The sequence below is a fragment of the Brienomyrus brachyistius genome, chromosome 2, assembly GCF_023856365.1.
Source record: "Brienomyrus brachyistius isolate T26 chromosome 2, BBRACH_0.4, whole genome shotgun sequence".
NCBI lineage: Eukaryota > Metazoa > Chordata > Actinopteri > Osteoglossiformes > Mormyridae > Brienomyrus > Brienomyrus brachyistius.
In genome coordinates, this window is record NC_064534.1 from 23910044 (window position 1) to 23932117 (window position 22074).

The following is a 22074-nucleotide window of genomic DNA, read 5'->3' on the forward strand; positions in this document are numbered from 1 at the left end:
GTAAGTTGCATAATTATACAAGACTAAGCCGGTAACTGTTTGCTGTGTTCAGAATTCTACATGGTATAATTGTTCATTGTTGCTAAGGCATCAAAACACAACAATAAAAATTTATCTTAGTATGTTAATATTGAAGCTTCAGACAAAATTAGGAGTTTGAGTTGTTATGGCCACATCAATATTCTGAAAGATTTAAGCTATATTGACCCGATTTTACTCCTAAAAGTTTTGTTAAGTTTGAAAGCTGTAGACTTGATGAAGGTAAACTAAGTGGGAGGTTTTACCCTCTCTTGAGTCATATTGAAGAATCATTATATCACACCCTTGACTATTTCATCATTTTACATCTCATTTGCTAAGAATTAGTTAGATTGATTTGTAGATTTTCCTTTCATCTCAGAGGTAAACATTTCATGCTCAAGACCTGATGCTCAAGGTGATATTTTATTGTTACATGTATTTTTTATATATAAAAATGTTATGTATTACTGAATATGGACTCTGTTTCCAAGCATAACATTTGGAAATACTGGTAACCCCAAAGTCTAAAGAAAAGTATTTTTTTTTCCCAAATGAAAATTTATAAGAACAACCTCCTTGAAATTCACACTCTACACATTCTGAGACAAAAATGCTTTATTGTTACACAAAAAATTACACAAAATACAAAAGAAATGTTTGACAAAAATAGCGCACAAATAATAAAAAGTGGAAGATTTTGCACATCTTAAGCAAAATTACATAAGAAAGAAATGATATTAAAAATTGTGATCATCTGAGAATTTGCTTTTGTCTGCCTACAGTCAGCTTTGTTAAGAAACACATTAAGCTAACATAAATATTTGTAAATATGTAAAAAACTCTACATTGGTTAAAATATATAATATTACAATACTATCCATACAATTTCTCTAAGCAAGCTGTAAAAAAAATTTTTTGTTTGTTTTTTGGTGGAGAATTAATATAATTCTGTGCTGATGCAGAATAGACCTGTTTCCCATTTATGGAGGAAATATCCAAATGACAAAAATAAATGACTGGGACCCAGAATGAAAGGAACAATAAGGCAGAGAACTGCAGAGATGCTGAAGGGAGCAACAAATTTTGTATTAAAGGAACCTGAGGATTTGACAGTCACTCAGCTTTAACTTAGGTGCCACCCTCCGATTTTCTTAATTATGCAGCAGGGTGGACAGGGATGCCCTGCAACGGACACTGTCATTGAGAGAACAACTTCTTATGATAGAAAACGAGTGTCACAGGGAAATGAGAGTGTAATGGGCAGATAATTAGTGGTGAAAGTTAGGCATTGGAGGCCATGTTGGTCAGTTTGAGGTTCTCATCCTCCTCCTTCCGCTTCGATTCCTGCTCCACATGGAATCCAACCATGAACTGGTACACCACAGTCCCAAAAAATGCCCCCAGGAAGGGAACAAAAACTGGGACAAGGAACCAGAATTTGCCAGCCCTATGTGGAAAAAGAGAGTTGAGATTTATCAATTCCTGGACAAGCTGTCAATGGAAAATATTTCAACATAAGCATTTCTATATAATATAATACATTTTTACTGTCCACATGTTAATAATCAGTGTATTTCACTGTAATCCTTTCAGGATCGTTTGTACTACATATCAGCAGAAATAAATCAGAACATATAAAAGGATGCTGTCAAATCCAAGTCTGGATTTGTGGAACGAGCCTTTATGTCAAATTAATGTAAGGCAGCAAACCCTGCCCTACTTAATATTTTTCCATGAGCAGAGAAAACAAAAGGCAAAGTCTTTTGTTGCAAAATTGTATGACATTGTGAATTTTTTGTCAATATATTGCACAAACGTAAATTATTATAATGCAGCATGCCAGAAGCTACGTGAAGCTCGACTCACGAGTAGACTTCAGATCCCCAGCCTGCGATAGAAGTGAAGATACGAGGGCCAAGATCTCTGGCAGGGTTGACAGCATATCCAGAGTTGAAGCCCATGGAAAGGCCGATGACCAACACCACGAACCCCACTGTGAAAGCCTCCAGTCCTCGAGGGATGGGGTTGTTATATGGGTCCACAATAGCCAGCACACACACAACCAGGGCGGCTGTGCCAATCAGCTACATATTCAAACAGACAGAATGATATTAGCATATTGTGCCGCTCAGTACTGCTTTGTTAACTATAAGTGTAGTTCTGTGTTTTTATGATGTTTTCGTGTAGCTCCATATTTAGTTGTGATATGCCAGCTTAAGTGGTATTACAAACCATAATTGGGGATGAATGCAGACCAATGAGGTCATCAAAAAATCATGCTCTTAAAAATTACCCAACTGAAATGTTGCCCTGGTACAAACCTGGTCAAACAGCCCATTAACGACCGTAAGGTGATTTGAGGGGTATGTGGCAAAGATCCCAGCTGTGGCATTTTCTCCCACGACAACGAGCTCCGCTTTGTTCAAATTCCAGATGGCATCTGAGAAAGACACAGAACACATAAGTGACTTATACTATATGAATTTGTCATTTTTAAGTATAACCACATTTAAAAGCTACAGGTAGTGATTAACCATTGGCAATAAACTATTGCTGTTTTAAAAAGGCCTTTATTATTGCCAGCTTGAATTAGGATGGAGTTGATCAGGTAAACATTTAAAAGTCTTGAAAATACTATAGTATTAGTATTATTGGAAACCAAAACCATTGGAAATTTAAAATGATTTACCAAAGTAGAGGCCAAAAATGATGGCAGCTCCTAAGAAGGCACCAAGAGTCTGAAAGGCAAAATATACGGGAAACTTCCTCCATTTTTCCCTCCCAAGTAGACATAAACTAAAGGTGACTGCGGGGTTCAGGTGACCTCCTGCAAAAAAACAGTGAGAGCTTTTATAAGGAATATGCTGAAATGAACAAGAATATGTGTACTAAGCTAGACATTAAAACATATAACATATATAAAATATATATGCTATCTATATAATAACATATTTATATAGATATAGATAAAAAAATATATATTTTAATATTTTAAAATATGCAACATGCTGTATATTTATGTTTTACATATATTAAATATAACACACACACACACATATATATATATATATATTTATATATATATTTATGAAAATAAAAACATCTAACAAGAAACATGACTTTGCAAATGTTTGACTCAAATTGTTGTAAATGTATATTCTTTTAGTTTTTATTATTTGTTTCTGTAACAAAAGTAGCGTGGTTGAGAATAAGTTAAGATTGAATGGCACATACCTGATACCTGCCCACAAACCAGGATTCCCAAGGTGGCACCAAAGCCAAAGGCAAAATTGACAGTTAGAAACATGCCGTGGGATCCGCCGCTCAGCACCACCTGGGCTACTGCTCCGCAGCCAAACATCTGCCAGACAGTGAGAGACACCCATACAGCATGGTCACAGTTTGCTTTGAGGGTTTCAGTTTAACCACAGCTTGAACAATCTTCTCAGGTGTGACTAACTGTCGTAATCTGCAATAATTCTTTTCTGGTCAGGCTGCTCTAGTTTATCCTGGATCTTCACACCTCATGTACCACAATATAAACACAAATTTGGTATCTAAATTGAGCAGATTATCTTTGTTTTTGAACAGAACTTGAAAAGAGCCCATGTGATTGTCACTAACAATGCAAATGTGTATGAAAAAGTAGCTCTACTTCCTGAGAAATGGAACAACATGCTCAGCTGTGACAGAAACTTCCATCACAGAGAACCTTCCGAATAGGACCTGCTTTGTCTGACTGTATTCTCTACTGAAGCAAACCCATGCAAACACTTCATACCTGGAGATGACAGTTACCCACATCGTTTTACACATTACATCGCACCCTTTGTCTCAAAGCATTCAATATACCGCAGCAATTCTCTTCACCTAGGAAGGATTCCATAGCCAATCCTATTCTTGTGAGTAGTTCCTGCTCACCCTGTTTGGACACTCAGCTTTGACCCACGGAGAAAATAGGGATTACTGCTTGAAAATTTAGTTATTTATTGTTCGCTTTAACATTTCCTCTTTAGTGTTCCTCTATTAGCATTACGTCCACTTTTGGCACAACCAGTCAAAAGGGGCTACATTTGTACATATATCTGGAATCCTGTTCACTCAGCAGTATGGATCATTAATAAAAAAAATCTCTCAACTGGGTTTCCTTTCGCTGTTTCTGCAATGGGTCAATGAGCTTTGGCAGGCAAATCCATCCTTAAACATCGGTCAGTGAGAAAGTACATAGGCTTTACATGAGTAATGTAACTACATTTAAAGATTGTAGACCCTTTTATACTGATTTCCCTGTTTTGTGATATAACCAAAATTGTCTTAGTGCTGAAATTTAAATAAGACATTTTAAATGACATACATTAAAAAATAATCTCACCTTCACCAAAGCCAATCTACATCATAACTGTGCAGCTATAGGAAAGTAGTTAATAGCTATATAGAGCTACAACTACAGGCTTTGAAATTTTACACCTACGGTCTTCATGTCCAGTGGTATTTACCAGGGCATACAATGGCATCAGAAAATAGAATGCTCTTACATATCTTAAATAAACACACTTTATTATGCTCTGTAAGTACCTTGAGGGTAGGTGTAAGATCATGTACCTAATATCCAATCAGGTTTCATTTCACTTATCAAATGTTACATTTTCACACTCTCGTGTACATTGGTTTGGTCTCTGTACAGAGAAATATATTTTTGTATCGCAGTGCTTTGTTTTGAGTGTAATTGCCAGTTTTCCTTTATGCTTTTACTTAGAACCCATTTATGATAACTCAGTGCTCTGCATAAATACAAGCCCTGCCTTAGCCCTCATGAAGAGAAAATACACAATAAAACACTCTAAAAATGTCAATCTGGAAAAACAAACATTTATTGATGAAATACAGCCTTATGTCTTATTCCATGTACGTCATGGGACTTGCAGTTCAAAAGTAGAACTTTGTGGAAAATTGATCTGCATGCTTCCATGAAGTTAGTAAAAAGTAATCGTACTAGATATTAATTGCACGTTCTGTACGCTTGCATGATTTATTAAACTTACACCATCAATGAAAAATATACAAAATAGACTACAGAAAAGTAGATTAAGTGGACAAGCCGTAGATTAAACAAAACTCACCACCAGGATAAGGGTCCCCAGGCACTCAGCAAGCGCCTGCCGTACCAGCAGGTTGCGGATGAAGAAGGACCGTGACAATTTGTCCAGAAGGAACTTCTGCCTTCCCATGGTGCAGATTTGATGGGCCCCCCTGTAAATGAGAAGTTATCTCCAGTGAATGCCTCTGAGGTAAAGTGCAGCACTCCTCTTCTTAAACGACTCAGTGCACCCCTCCTTTATATTAAACCAGCTTCCTCAAATGCTCCACACCTCTCCATGTGATAACCCCTCCCCTCTTCCCACTCTTTCTGGTGTGCACTACACCCGCCCATTTTCTCTTTCACTAAGACGTAGACACACCCTCAGAGCATGCATGCTTTGTGAAGTACAGCAATTCTTATTTGAACTTCAGGCTTACTTGTATTTCTTTCCCCTCATATCCCGGGATTTTGATCTTTGTGAGAAATGTTCTACATTCAGGTAGCTGCTCTTTAGTCATAGCACTCAAAATAAGAAAAATTCAAAATTCCTATCGTCAATTTATTAGTATTATGGAAACAAATAAAAACCTTCACAAGCATATTCATTCATTTAATTATACAAATATATCCAAATTCAAATATGCAAGATTTAGAAAATGATTAGATATATATCTTTCACAGCGTTTCCTCAGTCGTCCAGAATTAACCGATCTGGCCATACTTATATCTTGTATGGTAATTTCTCCAATCATGGCAGATAGTATTTTATTGATCAATTCATCTGCTGCCAAGCCATAGTGGCATGAGGTCGCTGAAACCAGGAGCAGTGGCATTGCTGAACTTCCTGCTGGCTCACTGTGTTTTTATGTTAGGCTGTAAATTTGATTCAAAACTTCCCCTGTGTCCTTTTGACAGTGGAATTTTATGCATAATAACCCACAAGCATGAGCCTTCTCATCAAACCAGGAATTAGCAATCATTGCATTGGAGTAATGGGCATCTAATTGTGAGATTGAGCGCTATTGCACCCCAGTAAAAAGTTTCGATGATTCTTTTATATATGTACTTTACAGCTGCACATTCTGCAAACACAAATACTTACGTATTTTATTATGAAATTGAGATATTGTGATAACTGAAGTGTCTAGCTAGTTTAAATAATATTGGTAAATGACGTTGCATGATGTGAGGAGTCTGCATCAAGCCAATAACATTTCGTGTGAGCCCTGTGAAACTGCTGCTTGTGAGAATGAATTTGGGAAGAAACCTGCCACCAGGGACAAAACCACTTCTTCTTGGCCTGCAGACATCCATGCACTGCTGGACCCTTTGCTTTTTGCATATGAACGGTTTCTATGTATTAAGTTACACATGGGCATTTCTGAAACTTGAGATCTCTGCGTCGCTGCATTACTGGAGAGTATGAATTGTCACATATTAAAAGAACACACCACACCTCCAGGCTCTGAATCCACTCCTATGCCTTCAGATTGGTTGCATTTTCTCCCCGGTTTTGCATAGGTTTCTTCTGGTTGCTTTTCTTTCCTATTATACTTCAGGTAAAGTGATAAATCTAATTCAGCAGTTGAAAGATCTATCTCAATGATTTAAGGTTGTTAAATAGACACTTCGTAGATATTACTTAGGTCCTGGATCTTTCATAACGCTGATAATGGGATGGTGGGTATGTAACAAGACCGCGGGCTATATTTGTGGAAACTTCATGTTTTCTGTCCCAGTTATGGATTCTCCGTTGTTAATGTAGTATGGAAGTACATGATTCTTAGGAAATATGGCAGTAAATGCATACGATCCTTTCTGACTGAAGACATGTCTCTCGGCTTTGCCTTATTGAACTGCTTGCTGAACTGGTGTAGTAGTATAGTACTCAGATCCAGGTTTCAGTCCAGAATGCCCTTACCATCAGCATAGCAAGTCAAAGGGGTCTCCTGTATAGCAGAAACATGCAAAAAATACAGAACTGAGCCACTTTTTTATATTTACTTCGCTTTTCTCTATTGAGTCTTTTCTACATGTAACTTTTGACTGGATGCAGCTTGCTTTTGCCAGTAAAATAAGATTCAGCTTTTTTATAAACATGATCCCCAGGTTACGATGGTCTGTGTTACAATGATTCAAGATTGCGATGGGTGTGATTATTCAATAAACAACATGAGGTATTCAACACTTTATTATAAAATAGGCTAATGTAAGTCTTCTAAGCATGTTTACGGTAGGCTAGGCTATGCTATGATGTTTGTTAGGTTAGGTGTACTGTAGTAAAATGCATTTTCACCTTACGATATTTTTGCCTTACGATAGGTTTGTCGCAATGTAATCCCATTGTAACATACAGAGCATCTGTATTTATACAATGTTTACTCATAGACTGACAAAAATACAGTCCCACATATCCACACTTTCCTCACACTATTGCTGCCTAATTTGAGGGATGGACTTGCCACTTAAGGCAAGTGTAGGCAACTGTCTGGGGCCCCTAAAAACTAGAAGCCCCATGAACCCAGAATTTCCAGAAGTCATATTCATGGATATAAGATAATATGATCATTTAAATTATAACAAGACGACTGTTATTTGCATTCTTAGAGACAGTTAGTTAGTTATAAATTGCCCCCCTTTAATTGACTGTTCATATTTTGAGAGTTAACGCTAACCATTTAACACTGCAATCTAGTGGTAGAAGAAGAAAATGGCACAAAGACTAACATCACATTTTCTGTATCTTTGGTACTATCTTTGGTGCTTGACTAATTGTGAACAGACTTCAAGAGAACACAATTAAATGAATGTATGCAAAAAATCAAGACTAACCTTAGCCTCAGGGGTGGAGTAACGCATGGCCGATGCTAAGCTACAGCCTAGGCCCATGGCAAAAGCGGGAACGGTTAAACTTCTTAAATTTGGTGTATTGATCTGCCAGCACCAGAGGTTCAGAAAGTACAAATCCAGACCATGATTTTATTTCAACCAACCAGCTGAATATTCTGTTACTCTGACTCTACATACTTAACTGGTTAGTTGAAACACAATCTTGGTCTGGATTAGTACTTTCTGGACCTGAACTATCCACCTCTGACCAGCACAATACCCCCTTGCCCCCAGTCAGCAAATTTTGCCGACAGCATTCCTGCCCCTGCCCTGATTGGTGAGTCTTACTGCTGACACGCCATGTTTTCATTAACATATTATTGAAGTAGCGTAATTTTTAATTACCTCCATTATCTTTCGGGCTCAAAAAATTGCTCAAAATGGCCTACTTAGCCCCCCCCCACCAGTGTCAGTCTAGGGCACCCAGAAAACTTCATAAATGTCATTTACATTTACATCCACATCACACATTATTAGATCAAAAGTTAAATGAATAAAAAACACACCCATTGTGTAAATCTAGTATTCTATACTATATGCATTATTGCCATTTCTACATTTTTGTAAAAATATTCTTTAAAAAAATCAAGATAGAGAAAGCAAGTGATTGTATTTCTTTTGCCAAGCTATTGCAGAGAAGTATGATTCTTCCTCAAAGTGCAGCTTTCTCCCATACCGATTTCCACAAATCACAGTCACATGGAAGTATGTAGCTGTTATACAGACATCAACTGAATTTCCTGAAGTACGAAAAATGGGTAAACACAAATCTAAAACAATAAGGCAAGACTCATGCAGGAAACGAAATTACCCATAAGAGATTTCCTGATTTTATGTACAGTCATAAATCCTGGAAGAGGAATATGTTTCCACAAAGCCATGTTTGACAAAATCACAAAGAGGGTGGCAAGAAGGACAGTAGCTGCTTACAAACACTTTGCTCTTGTCAGTTGATTTGGAGAAAGTGCAGTTTAATGGTGTCACAAAAAAATTGCATGTAGGCGATTGATGCTGAGCTGGAAGGTGTGGCAACTGGTGCGATTCAGACATGCCCCAGGAGAACATGTACAGGCCTGTTTACACATCTGAAAAAAATCCAAGGCTTTCAGTTGGATCTGGCATTGAATCAATGTCAAAGGTTAAAATGTGAAGGAGCCACATTTTTCCACCAATTCTGTCTTCCACTGTGGTCACTCAAGAGCGAAACGCTTATTTTTACTGACCAATACCACGACATTACTCAATACAAAAATTCTACTAGTAAATCTTCAATACAATAGGTGAAACAAACAGTGCATATCTATTTCATTTCTGCCAGTTCTGTGAAGCCTTGTAAATAAGCTAATCTTAGTAGATCAAGGGATGACTGCCTGAAAAGATAAAAGTGGCTGCATTGGTATTGTAACTCTTACAAGAAAAGTTGGCATTTTCATTTTTGTATATTTATATCATTTATATCACAAAATCAACATATAGACGAAAGACACAACAATAGTATTAAGTAACAAAAGTTCATGACTTGTGGTCCAAGGTGAAGTTCTGTATGTAATACAAGAGTCCCTGAGGATTTATGTGGAATGAATAGACATTTCTAGTTTAAATAAACAGAGAATCCTTATTACAACCCAGAGGTAAAGTACTTCTGACCTACAACATGCAATGTTGGATAATATATTAAAAAATGCACCCAATTAACAAGTATTGTCTGTTAATTCCTGACTATGCTTACTGCATGTATCTAGTTTATTACTATCGTCATTATTAAGTCGGTTATTTAACCAGCCGTTCTTGCTGGTTTACAGTATTTGGTTTATATTATGTTGCAAATTTGATTCAATGTAATGCTACTTTGAATGAATGGTTAAATGGTTAATTTAACACATGAATATTCAGTCAAAAACATGGTGACTCCCAGGAAAACCTGGGTCAGAAAGAAAATCAAAGCACAATGTGCTTTAATGTACCATTTGAGAAGCAGGCGTGGCTTGTAACTTCCCCTGTAGGGGAGAATGTACCAGTTAAATCGTGTCAAAACATGAGTGTCATGAATAATTCTGAGACTGAGGAGACCAGAAAGACCAAAAGTTCACAGGGGAAAGAAAGATATACCTTTGCACAAAAAGCTTTTTATAAGCATATTCTAGTCTTGCTTTATATTTAATATTTGACACTGTCTTTGCAGTAATGTTAATACAGGAATTCAAAGATCTTTAGACTGCTATAACCAAATAGGTATTACTTTACCATATGTTCCTGAGGATAGGAACTGGATAATTGTGACCTTGCACTTACTGATAGTTTATGCAATCTTTTGTTAAATGAAATTTAACAAATCCCCAATCCAATAATTACGAAAGATGCAACATGTATTTTAATATTAATTTGTATGTATTACTAAATGCATTCCTGCAAATAAAAAAAATATTGACACAACCAACCTTGAATAAGGGTTGATTTTGCCAAGGAACACAGAATATGCTAAATAAAGGACAAAGGATACTAATTTCAACAATGATTCTATTGTTTTCTACATATACATTGGTAGGCAGGAACCAAAACTGAAAAAAAAAATATTTCCAAACACCCTGGGTAAAACAGACAAGGAAAAGAGAAGAAAAACTGGTTTAATGGGTTTTCATTGCGCCAAAACCTCTTTCACAAACCAGAAACTTTGTTTATAGTCATGTATTCTTAGCCTGTCTATCTTCATTCATTACACCCCCCCATAATCCAGGCATAGAAAATATTGCTGCAGACACACAATGTCACTGCAGGTATGTAGCATGCTGCTCAAGACTTTGAACCCCCTTGAGATAATATAGTATATTTCCTGTAAAAATAGGGCAGCACTTAATTTTAAAAGCTTGTCTTATGTGACTAATTCCCCTCTACCACAGAAAAGAATATGTTCCCAGAATTAATTCATTTAAAATACTAATTACTCTGATTTTAGCACAAGTAGGCTAAACTGCTGTATGTCAAATCATGTGTATACATATACTGTAAGTAAAATACTACATTCTACATTTTTCATTTAGCTTTATAGCTTTATGTATAATATTCCTCTGTTTTTGTAATTAATACTGTACATTGTTAATGCTTAAAGTACATTGTGTCTCTGAATTGAGCCCCCCCCCACCCCCCAGTATTGAACTCCCTCTGAATTTGCCCCCTGACATCCTCTAGTCACATGAGTCTCATGAAGTATCATACATTTTTGGAAGGAAATCATCTACCAGAAGCAAAGTAAGTACCTCTCTTCAATCAACCTTCTTTTCAATGTTATAGAATAACTGACTGAAACAGTAAAGCATAAGATGTTCACTCTGGTATGCTTATTTATAGTGGAAACGGAAGAAATTTTGTAACTTTTGAAATATGGTTTTACAGAACAGGCAAAACAGAAGGGCAACTTTTACCTACTACCCAAAGAGCATTTTAAGAAAGACTTCAAAGACATCAGCTGGAACTTCTTTGAGGCCAGCCATGGAAAGGGGGTTCGGCATGGTTTGGGGGTACCCTTAAAAGATCAGCTGACAAAATCGTCTGCCATGGAGAACATATTGCCAACACAGAGGCCACGTTCCAGCATTTGAGGAGCATGGGCACTTCAGTAGAACGTTTTCTTGTGTGAGAGAAAAATGCAGGAAATGACGGCTGTGCCCCCCTCCTCCCCTTGTGCCTGTCAAAGGAACAATGAAAATCCACCAAATCATCAGTATCTCTCCAGGGACAATTAAATACTGGGACATAACTTGCTTTTGCCAGGCAGACAAAGGTGTACTCCATTTTGCGTGCTAAGGGGATCCTCGGAGAAGAGGCAAGCCCGCATTCCAATGAAAACCCATCAAAGCCTGAGGGAATCATGAAAGAAAGTTTGGGCAATGGTGCATTGTCAACTACGTGGTGAACCCTACTCTGGAATCCTCCTGGATTTTGGAAAACATGTAAGAGTGAAATGCATGCATGAGAATGGGACAAACTGATCAACAAAGTTCTACTGGCTATGTCCATGAGAGAATATTAGCTGGATGGGTTGACCAGACTGAATGCCTGATGACAGGAGCAGAAAATAAGAGGCCTGACCAGCTAGAGGAGACAGTGTGGAATTCCCTAGAAAAACTCCTGGGTTGCTGCTTTGTTACATAGTTTACTGTTGCTGAAACATCTGGGAGATCAAAGAGTGAGAAATGTTTGTGATATTTCTTTTGGGCGTTCATTTAATTTCATGGTTGAAGGTGCAGTTGGGGGTGGGGCAGGGGGAGTAAATGAGTTGCCTGTCTGTACTGAAATGCATTGCTGTGCACTGGTATGATGTCCACCCAGTTATGTCCTATCCACCATTTCTCCTCTGTCCACTCTCTTACCTGTGTGTTTTTTTTAACATTAATTACATAAAATCAACAAATATACACTATGCACTATTTGCACTATGGGCAATTTGCAGGTAACAATCCCCCTAACCACATGCTTCTGGATTACAGGAGTACCTGGATGAAACCTGTGTAAATATGCAAAGAACATGCAAACTCTACATACATAGAATCCTGGAGATGTATGAGCACATTGTCACTCTCCAAGTTACTGTGCTGACATGAAGTTACTTCTAAATAATGAATCACGGTTTTATGAGTGTGGGCCTTACAAAATGCATACAGAATATGTTGCCATTATCCATATTATGGCAAAGGGTTAACAGCTGAAATTGCACGACCAGCAGAATAATCGTATCATTCTGGGCTTTTGATTAGGGCTGGATAATTAACCCTGTACTTTTGCTGTCATGTATGTACGTATGTATCCAGGAAATATACAGAGATTAAATTCCATTGTACATATCACCTGTATAAAGACAATAAAGGCATTTTTGGAGGAAACAACCTGACCTGACCTGTTTCCATGACAATGCTCACTTTTGAACAGTCTTTTGAATCACAGTCCCATCTCCAGATCGCCCTGCTCTGCTAACTGTACTGTACACTGCACTACAGATCACTATCACAAATTTACAGTGCCTCCAGCTTCATACAGTTTTTTTTTTTACATTTTTCTTCTATGAAGCCAAAACAACTGCAGACAGACCAGGTTCCTTTTCTTACCCCTCATTTCTCTGCCTGCATGCCCTGCTGTATTCCATCTACTCCTACATGCACTTTTTCTCCCTACATCTTTTTTTCTTCTTAAGTCAAAGTGCAAATTATAGTTGGTCAAGAAAATATATCTGCCAAGATGAGAGCTTTTTATGGTATGAGCACAACCCTATAATCATACATGAATAATCTTTAGCATATGTGGTTTGCCCTGGGTAGTTACTTATCCATTGCTACCCCCTAAGCTTTGGAATCTTCAGGTGAAAGCAATAGCTAATGAGGTAAACCCAGAGAAAAGCATTCAATTCCTCTACACATCTCGTGTTAAGGTTCTTCTCTTGCTGCTTTATTTTATCTAGTGGTATGTTTGGAATTTGGATTCCATCCATCCATTTCCTATACCTACTTGATTCCTGCTACAAAATTAATTAATGGCATATCCAGATAATTTGTTTGATTTTGGGATCACAGAAAACGAATTAGGGGACGGGATTCCAGTCCATCACAGCACACGCATGGCAATTTGCCTAACGGCACGTCTTAGGAAAACAGGAGAGAACCCACCTAACACAGGGAAACCAGGCTAAATCTACAAAGAAACTCCCAACTCTGGAGGCGTTAGGCTGTGGCACTACCCACTGAGATACTGTGCTACCCCAAATGTAGGAAAAGTCATGACAATCTCCTACCAACTAAACAAAGAAGCATATATCTTTTTATGCAAATTATATGCATTACAGCAGTGTTTGTAAATATTAAATCAATAAGACTACGTTAGTTAACGCCACTAAGAATTATTCATTAGCGACTTTCCGACTTTATAGAGATCATCTATGAAAGAATGAAATCCAGTAGCTGATACGTTTTTTTAAATGAAAAACCTCCGTTATTGTCTTGGTTTGTGTACTAGACAAGCTATTTGGTGGGACTCAGCAGGCTAAGTGTCTGTGCCTGGATCGAGCCCTGGTCTTGGCAGAACAGTTACATATCTGTGGGCCTTTCAACACAACCCTTCACTCCCTCTTCTGTGACCCCCCAAGTTGTGGAGCGCAAAATGGGGTAGGTGAAGAGAAGAGTTCCAATTTTATCGCTGCCTCTAACACATTGGAGCTAGAAGAGGGATCTGGAAGACCCTACTTATGGTAGACAGCTTGCACTAATTATCATGTTTTAATAAATTGTCAGGCTTCGTTTTCTGCTATGCCAGAATAGAACAATGTTTCATTGTCCTTACAACCTGCACAGGCTGTCCTGAAAACAAAACTAAAATGCTATGCCTGAATAAGAACAATTTCAGATAATGAAATAAGAGAACAAGATTCTTTGTGGCAAAATACTTCAGCCAGAAGGATGCTCCAGGTTCCAGGACATAAAAATTGTTGACATACTTGAAAAAGGTTTTAAATGGTCAGTTGTTCTCAACCTCCTGGATGTATACTATTTTGCAGAGTCATTAATGGCGGACCATGCTCATGACCTAGGCAGACGGAGATCAAAGAGCTCACAACCCCACCTTATGTTGGCCGGAATCCACTACTACTAAGTCAACAATACATTTTTTCAATTGGCCTGGCAACAGTTTTTAGTGGTAGTTTTTAGGGTTTCAGTGGGAGAAGTATTTTCCCTGATCTCCCAATAGAACATCACTGATCATACAATAATATCCAAAAGAAACAGAAAATTTTGTCATTTAAAAAATGTGTTTTTATTATTATTTTTTTAAACCCTTATTCTGTCCTGTGGGACTTGACTTCAGTCATCTCCACCATTGTTTTCAGCACTCCCTGGTATTAATTGAATATGACATGAGGCATATTTTTATTTCTAGATCCTATTGTATTATTGTATTGTTTTACATACAGTACATCATTTGAAAGAGCTAAAATTATTATCTAATATGTTATTGCAACAGCGCATAATACTCTGATTATCCTACATATCTTCCATGCTTGATTTAAAATGTCAAAAATTGAAAGAGCTGGCTAATATTTATTCCACAATTCTGTGCTCAGACAATCCATGACTAGTAGAATATCAGAATTTCTACAGGCTAGTGATACTTTGGATGTTTTATGGTGTGAAATACAGGAAATATTTGAGGTAGTGCAGATAAGTCATAACAGGTGTCTCAAGAGAAGCAATGATTGAAATGCCTAAATTAATTAACTGAAAGCTGGGAGGCCCCTAAGCGGGTTTGATTTCACTAACGACTTCTGGTTACAGACTCTAAACGAGCATTTCAGAGAAAAAGAACACATGTACATGTCTAAGGTGAAGGGGAATTACTCCTTATTGAGACAAGTTCAGTTCTGATTCTTACCTCAAAAAAATCTCAAACACTATCATATTGCTTCACGATGGCAAAGCCCCAAGCCCTAAAAGCTAGAAACCATCAGCCATCAAATCCATCACTTTGGGTAAGTTGGATCACCAGATATCCCCAGGTAACACAATTCTGAAACTGAGCAGTCTCTTCCCTCTAGTTTGACGTCGTAAGCTAATTTGGAGGAATGTCTGGATACTTCATTAGCTAGCAAATATGAAATATGCCTCTTTTGATTGATTTACTGTACATGCCAAATTTCTATATGCGTTGAGTTTTTCTCCAATAAATCCAAACCTCAGTATACTATTACCAAAGAAGCATAAATTACTTTGCAATAGAATTGTATTAAGATTTTTTTTAATTAAAAGCAGACAGAGAAATGTGGAATCTTGCCATTAACCATGGCAGGATATATAACTCAGCATCTCTCTCAAGGTTTTTATGAAGACAGCATACCTGCAAAACATCTTTCTTTGCTATTTTTTCTATCAAAATCAACAATCGACTCAATCGCCATTCCTTTCATCAACACATAAAACATTTCTTTAATTATTTGTGAACACCAACATAGATCCATATTGTGGTTTCACGCCACAAGAAAGCTCAAGATGTGGTGGGTCCAAAAGGCATCTTAGCACAAGTGCTAAATTATTCATCAAACGCTTGATAAAGTGTGGGAGGGAAGGAATTGTATTGTGAAACAAAAAATAGATTTTAAATTAAAAATAAAATTGTGAAACTGCTGGCTCATGGAAATAAAATCCAGTAAATAAATTGCATAAACACTTACTGGATGACATGACTTTTATGGAAAAGGTTGCACACTCCTAACAGGAATGTTGTCAATTGAAGACTGAACGTGAAGAAACTTGTCTCCTTGAACAAACGGAAAAAACAAGAACCCTACAATTAAGATTAAATAAAATGTATGCATGAAATGCAAACGAAACAAAAAGGAGAGTGTAATGCACAACAATAATTTCATTTATCTTCTCACCAAGACCTGTGCAAAAGCCGGTTCTTTTTAATGGCTCACCTGAAAAAAATGGTGAAGTTCATGTTTATGAATATAGATGTTTGCCAGAAAATCTTTTCCTGAATAAAGACATAGAAATACATGGCAAAATCTATCAACCTGTTTCAGCCTTTCTAGAGCCTTAAACTTTCATTAGACTTTGTGGCTCAAAAAAGATGAATGCAGTATTGTAAAATATTTAAAAGTGGTCATCAAACTGATTGCTTTTATGTTGTTTATATATAACATTCAGTTTGATTACCATTTTTTAACATTTAACGTAAACACAGGCAATTAACGAATAAACACACCTATGAGCCGAAACACGCAGGGCACTGAGTACCCATGCTGACCCTGTCCGCCATCAAAAGCACCTACGATGGGCATGCAAGCATCTGATCTGGACCTGGAAGAAGGTTGCTTGGTCTGATTTTCTCTGGTCCGATGTCTCCCTTTTCCTGTGTCTTCATGTGGAGGGCCGGGTGCATGTCAAACATCTGTGGGATGCATTGGACCAACAGGTCAGATTCGCAGCCACACAGCCCAATATACAGCAAAGCTCGATGCACTGTGTCTCATTACACATTGCATCCATGCCTGCCCAGCACGCTGCCCGCAGACTGTGGTTTTTTTCCCTCCTCGGACCCCTCTCAGTAGGTACTCACCACAGCTGAACGTGAGCTTCGCACAAGCCTTGCCATTGCAGAGATGCTCTGACCCAGTCGTCTGACCATAACAGTTTAGCCCTTATCAAAGTCACTCACATATTTTATATTAGTTAGATGGTCGACGATATTCCCATGTTATGTGGGGGTGGTCATGATTTTTTGGCTCATGGGTATATTTATACACATAATGTAGTGGTTACGCATTTTTACTTATTTAGTCTGGTAGCTATTTTTCTGACCATATTTGGGCGCTGGATATATGGTATAATGCAAACAATTCTGTATGTTGGTAAAAATAATAAAAAGAACATAATCAACAAGTCAATATAAATTATTTTGTTGATTTGGCACTAAATAAGATATCTATGTAATGTAATTTCACAGTTCACGTCATTCTCGGAATAATGGGTGTGTACTGAAAACAGGCTAGTCAGGTTATTCAAGACTGATAATACAATGGGGAGACCATATAGTAACAGAAAAATGGGAAAGGAAATTAAAAAGGAGCTGTAAAAAAGGATGGAACGCAAACACTCGTTCTCAGACATCTCAAACAACATTCTCAGACATCAACACAACGCTAATCTTGAGATACACACAGCGTAGCTACCGTTTTATTACACACTGCGACAATATGTTCATAGACATAGACAAGAGAGAAACATCCCCAGTATTCAAAAACAGATCAGACTTAATGAATTAACATTGTTAATAAATAAAAAGAAATTGGTTTAAGTTCATTCATTGCCATCAATTACAACCAACAATCACTGTCATTTTCCAAAAGGACATGAATAAACTCATCTTTAATAGGGCATTGTGATTATTTTGTCCTATAATCCAGAATACAACACTGGTTATTGGCAGAAGGATTTTGATGTAATCATCAAACAAATGCTCATGTACACTTTCAAAAAAGGACTGGCATACAATATGGAGTCACACTTTTCAGAATTCCTCTGTTAAGTAAAAGCTCCTAGTGACAACAGTTCAATGCACGATAGTTTTTCAGGTCACTCGTGCTTTTCTGTCGAGCTAAACATGTAGCACAGGTGGTTTCTATTCTGAATACAAATTAAAGGTCAAAGGCAAGAAGATCTTATGCAGAGGTGATGACAAAACTGTAAAGCATCATGGCAAAAATACCACCAGTTAAACTGATGCCACATCATAGCAAAGAGCTTGTAAGTGTAAGATAGACAAACACTTCAAATGGCTATAATGGATAGAATTGTTTTGCCAGCTGCTTTTCCTATTTCTAGTTTAGAGGTCAAACCCATTACAGAGGCTGGTGTGGCACAAGTCTAACAGTCTAACAGATGCGTATGAAACTCTGTTTTAAAAGAGGCAGCTTCTGGCCTTTTAATGTGAAATACTTCCCCCTCTGACCTATTCCACAAATACACCACAAATCTCAAATATATGCTCTTCATTATTCTAATTTCTTAGCTAGAATGTGCCCATGTTTTGCACTGATACTTATCATTCCATTTCATAAATATAATGTTTTGTGATACTTTAGGTGTTTTAGGTGATTTAGATGTTAAAAAACAAACAAAAACATAACCATTTATTGAAATAAATTTTAAGAATAACAATAACAACAATAATAAGTATTATTTTTATTATTGCTGTTGTTGTTGTAAGTACACACTCCAGACATTAATGATTTAATGATTCAGTATCACATACAGTCATCATTCAGTGATCAAGGACAATTACCGTCAAATCACACATAAAAATTGCTTTCTTCCTCACTATTTTCCATAGTGCCAGTAATATTCATCCAGCTCACAACTACTTATCCGGCTCAGAGTTGTGGGGGGGGGGGGGGGGTCTGCCTATCCCAGGCTGCATAGGGCAGGGGTACCACCTGCATGGACTTACACACGCTAGACAAGGTAAGATAAAACTTTATTAACCCTGAGGGGAAAATTCCTGTGCATACAGCAGTGATGCATGGGAAGTGTATAGTGTAATATCATACACTACAGGGAGTATAGATGATGATTATAGTGTACGGAAGAAATCCATGTGGTACTGGGAGATCAAGCGAATATGGAGAACAAAGCAGAGGCAGGATTCCAGCCCCTAACTGTGGAAGTGTGAGGCAATAATGCTGATCACTAAGTTACCACCCTAAGTTAGCTTTATTACACAATGTAAATCTGAAGCTGAAAACAATAATGTTGCCAGTGTGGTATCAACGTGAGCAGGATTACCAGAGTATCCAGTTCTCTGATGCAGCTATTATGATTAGCTGATTGCTTTATGAAGACACAAACATTTGCTTAATGCAAGTGAAGTCTTGACAGTACATGTTGCTACAGCTGATAATCAGATCGGGTAAAAATATCCTCCCTGTATCTTGACAAGAGAACATTAACACTTACATGTATTACATTAATGTATATTAACACATTACATATTTATTATTTATACATTATATGTATACTTTGTTATACTAGGGTACAATAATAGCTAATATCACTGGATATAGCTAAAATGGTTACAGTGTATGATCCTGTACCTGAGCTGTTTTAATTTGGCGGAAGAGAAATAAATGACATCAGTAATCCAGTTCCAACCAGATACTTCCAGGTTCCTTGCAGGGATCATGGACAGGTCGTGAAAGGGGTTAGCCCCACCTAAAGAGATCTTAACCCTTCACTGGCTTTTAAACTGACTGACAGGCATGAAGTAAAACTGCCTCCCTTTTTCTTGGAAAAGCTGCCTGATTTGGAATACGGCATCAAATCACAAAATTTGCATTCTTCTCTTATCTAATCTGCCTTACCGTCCATAAAATTCCCGTCACTTCAAGCAACATACCGTTCACTGATTGCGACCAAGATACCTGTCGGATCATTCCTAGAAAGCACAGATCTCAGATAACATCATCTGTGATGTTTCTGGGCAAGTAGAATGGTAGCACACATGGCTTTTGTGAACCGGTCTGTCATACATAATTACATTTGAACTCTGTGGAAGAGGTCTTTACCTCAACCGTGGCATTTCTGTTAATGTATCAAACTATTATCAGTTGACAAACACTTCCAACATCTGAATTTGCAGCTTTATGGAAGGAGGAAATGGACTCGCTCTTTCACTTTATCACAGCATTTCAGTCACCATTTTGATCTTGCCCAGATCTTCTTTCACACAGGATACGGGATTTTCACAGTAACATGCTGAATGCTCTTTATTTAAAGTTGAACTACTGCAATTACAATTCTTTCTGCAGGGGATTAGCAAATGGTACTTCTCCATCTGCATGTGTACACAGACTTTGGGATATACTGTTGTTAGATGTGAACATTCGTGAGTCAGTTTAATCACACCATACAAGAAATATTGTGTTGTAATCACTTGTGAGTTGCGCTACGATTAGAATAAGCAGTATTAAGCAATATTACTTTCAATTTCTTTCTTCCAATGAGACTCAAAGAAGAGCCTGGAGTCCATCCCTGGCAACACGGGGCAAAGGGCAAAGGGCAAAGGACACCCTATGTAGAATACTGGTCCATTATTGGACACATGCACTCACACACTTACTCTCATGCTATTGGTCATTTAGAGATGCCAGTTCACTTATCTGCATATCTTTGCACTGCAGGAGGAAGCCAAGCTACCTAGAGGACATCAGCTGCACATGTTGTGGGGATGGGACAAAAACTCCCATACATGCAGTTAAGTTTCCACATTAGTGCTGCCCAATGTGCCACCCTGCTGCCCGTTTAAACAAATAAAAAAGTAATAATTTTCTTTCAAAAAGATGAATAATAATTAGTAAATATAAATCATAACAAAGATTAGTTATAAGCTTTTGGTGAGTCCTTTATGCAGCAGGTGGGATGTATATGCTAGTTGCCATCGAATGGGTATATAGGTAATATTGTAACAAATCAGTTTAGGTTCTCATGGTTCAAAAGACTCGAAATGGATGAATTGATTAAAAATCAATATTCTATTGATTTATTTATAAAGTACTCATTTCTGGCCAAAGTCTATCTTTATATAATTAAATTAATATAAATTTCTTAATAAGACCTCTCTGGGTACTTGCATTGTTTTTCAGTATAAGCTCCTCCTTTGCTTTAAGTATAAATCTGAGGGATAATTGTAGAATGATTGATGAAAGATTCCTATCTAATGCCGGCTAATTAATATCACTAAAATGCAGAAGATTGGTGGAACAAGTCATTTGAAATATTATATTATATATTATACAAAATGTTTATAACCTGTGGATTGAGTTATTTAATGTTGACTTGGGATAGGGTGAAACGTTTCTGAATCGTTAAAGCCAATTGGCGGTTATATTTAGGGGTGGGGCTTCCAGGAGAAGAGGAATGTCCAGTGTGTCAGCTGGCAGTCTGCCTCCGAACTTAGTGGGAGTAAGTACTGTAAGTGAGCTCTTGGCTACTTTGTGCTGATTCTAACTGCCTTATACCTGTTCTTTTTTTTTTTTTTACTTTTTGCTGCTTTTGCTTCCTTGCATGCACACCTGACAGTTTTGGAATCTGATTGTAAGAGTTGGGCACTGTATACTGCTAAACCATTATTATTGTGGAGCCTGTTATTTTGTTTTGGAATTTTATGAGAATGCATATTACAACCTTACCTGATACACCATTAGCGGCCCTTAAAGTGGATGGAACAGAAAATTACCTGACTGGTTCAAATTTCTAATGATCTCCACATTTAATTTCTTTAAATACATTCAGCAGTCAGGATTTTTGTTTTCCTTCCCCATTGTCCCCATTGTAGCTTCTCTTTATTTTCTGTTTTTTTCCCAATGTACATATGATGTCTATGATAGTAGAGCTATTATGGCTCTTGGTCAAATTGTTTGTCTAAACAACTCATCTTATGGGATAGGTTAAAAAGCTTCATTGTTACGGTTGTAAATGTAGTATGTGGATTGAAGGAATGGGAAGCATCGCTGCAGAACTGTAACTTCAACAACAATCAATATTCAACAA

General features: G+C 37.4%; 1 protein-coding gene across 1 annotated transcript; it reads right to left on the reverse strand.

Annotated features, from left to right (window-relative positions):
* Nucleotides 1-618: 618 nt before the first annotated feature.
* LOC125714059 (aquaporin-3-like) lies at nucleotides 619-5347 on the reverse strand. Its single transcript, XM_048984796.1, has 6 exons — nucleotides 5142-5347; nucleotides 3256-3382; nucleotides 2711-2848; nucleotides 2343-2461; nucleotides 1888-2105; nucleotides 619-1468 (listed from the first exon to the last, which is right to left on the reverse strand). Exons 1-6 carry the CDS (start codon nucleotides 5247-5249, stop codon nucleotides 1303-1305), a joined length of 876 nt encoding a protein of 291 aa, XP_048840753.1. The 5' UTR covers nucleotides 5250-5347; the 3' UTR covers nucleotides 619-1302.
* Nucleotides 5348-22074: the final 16727 nt, after the last annotated feature.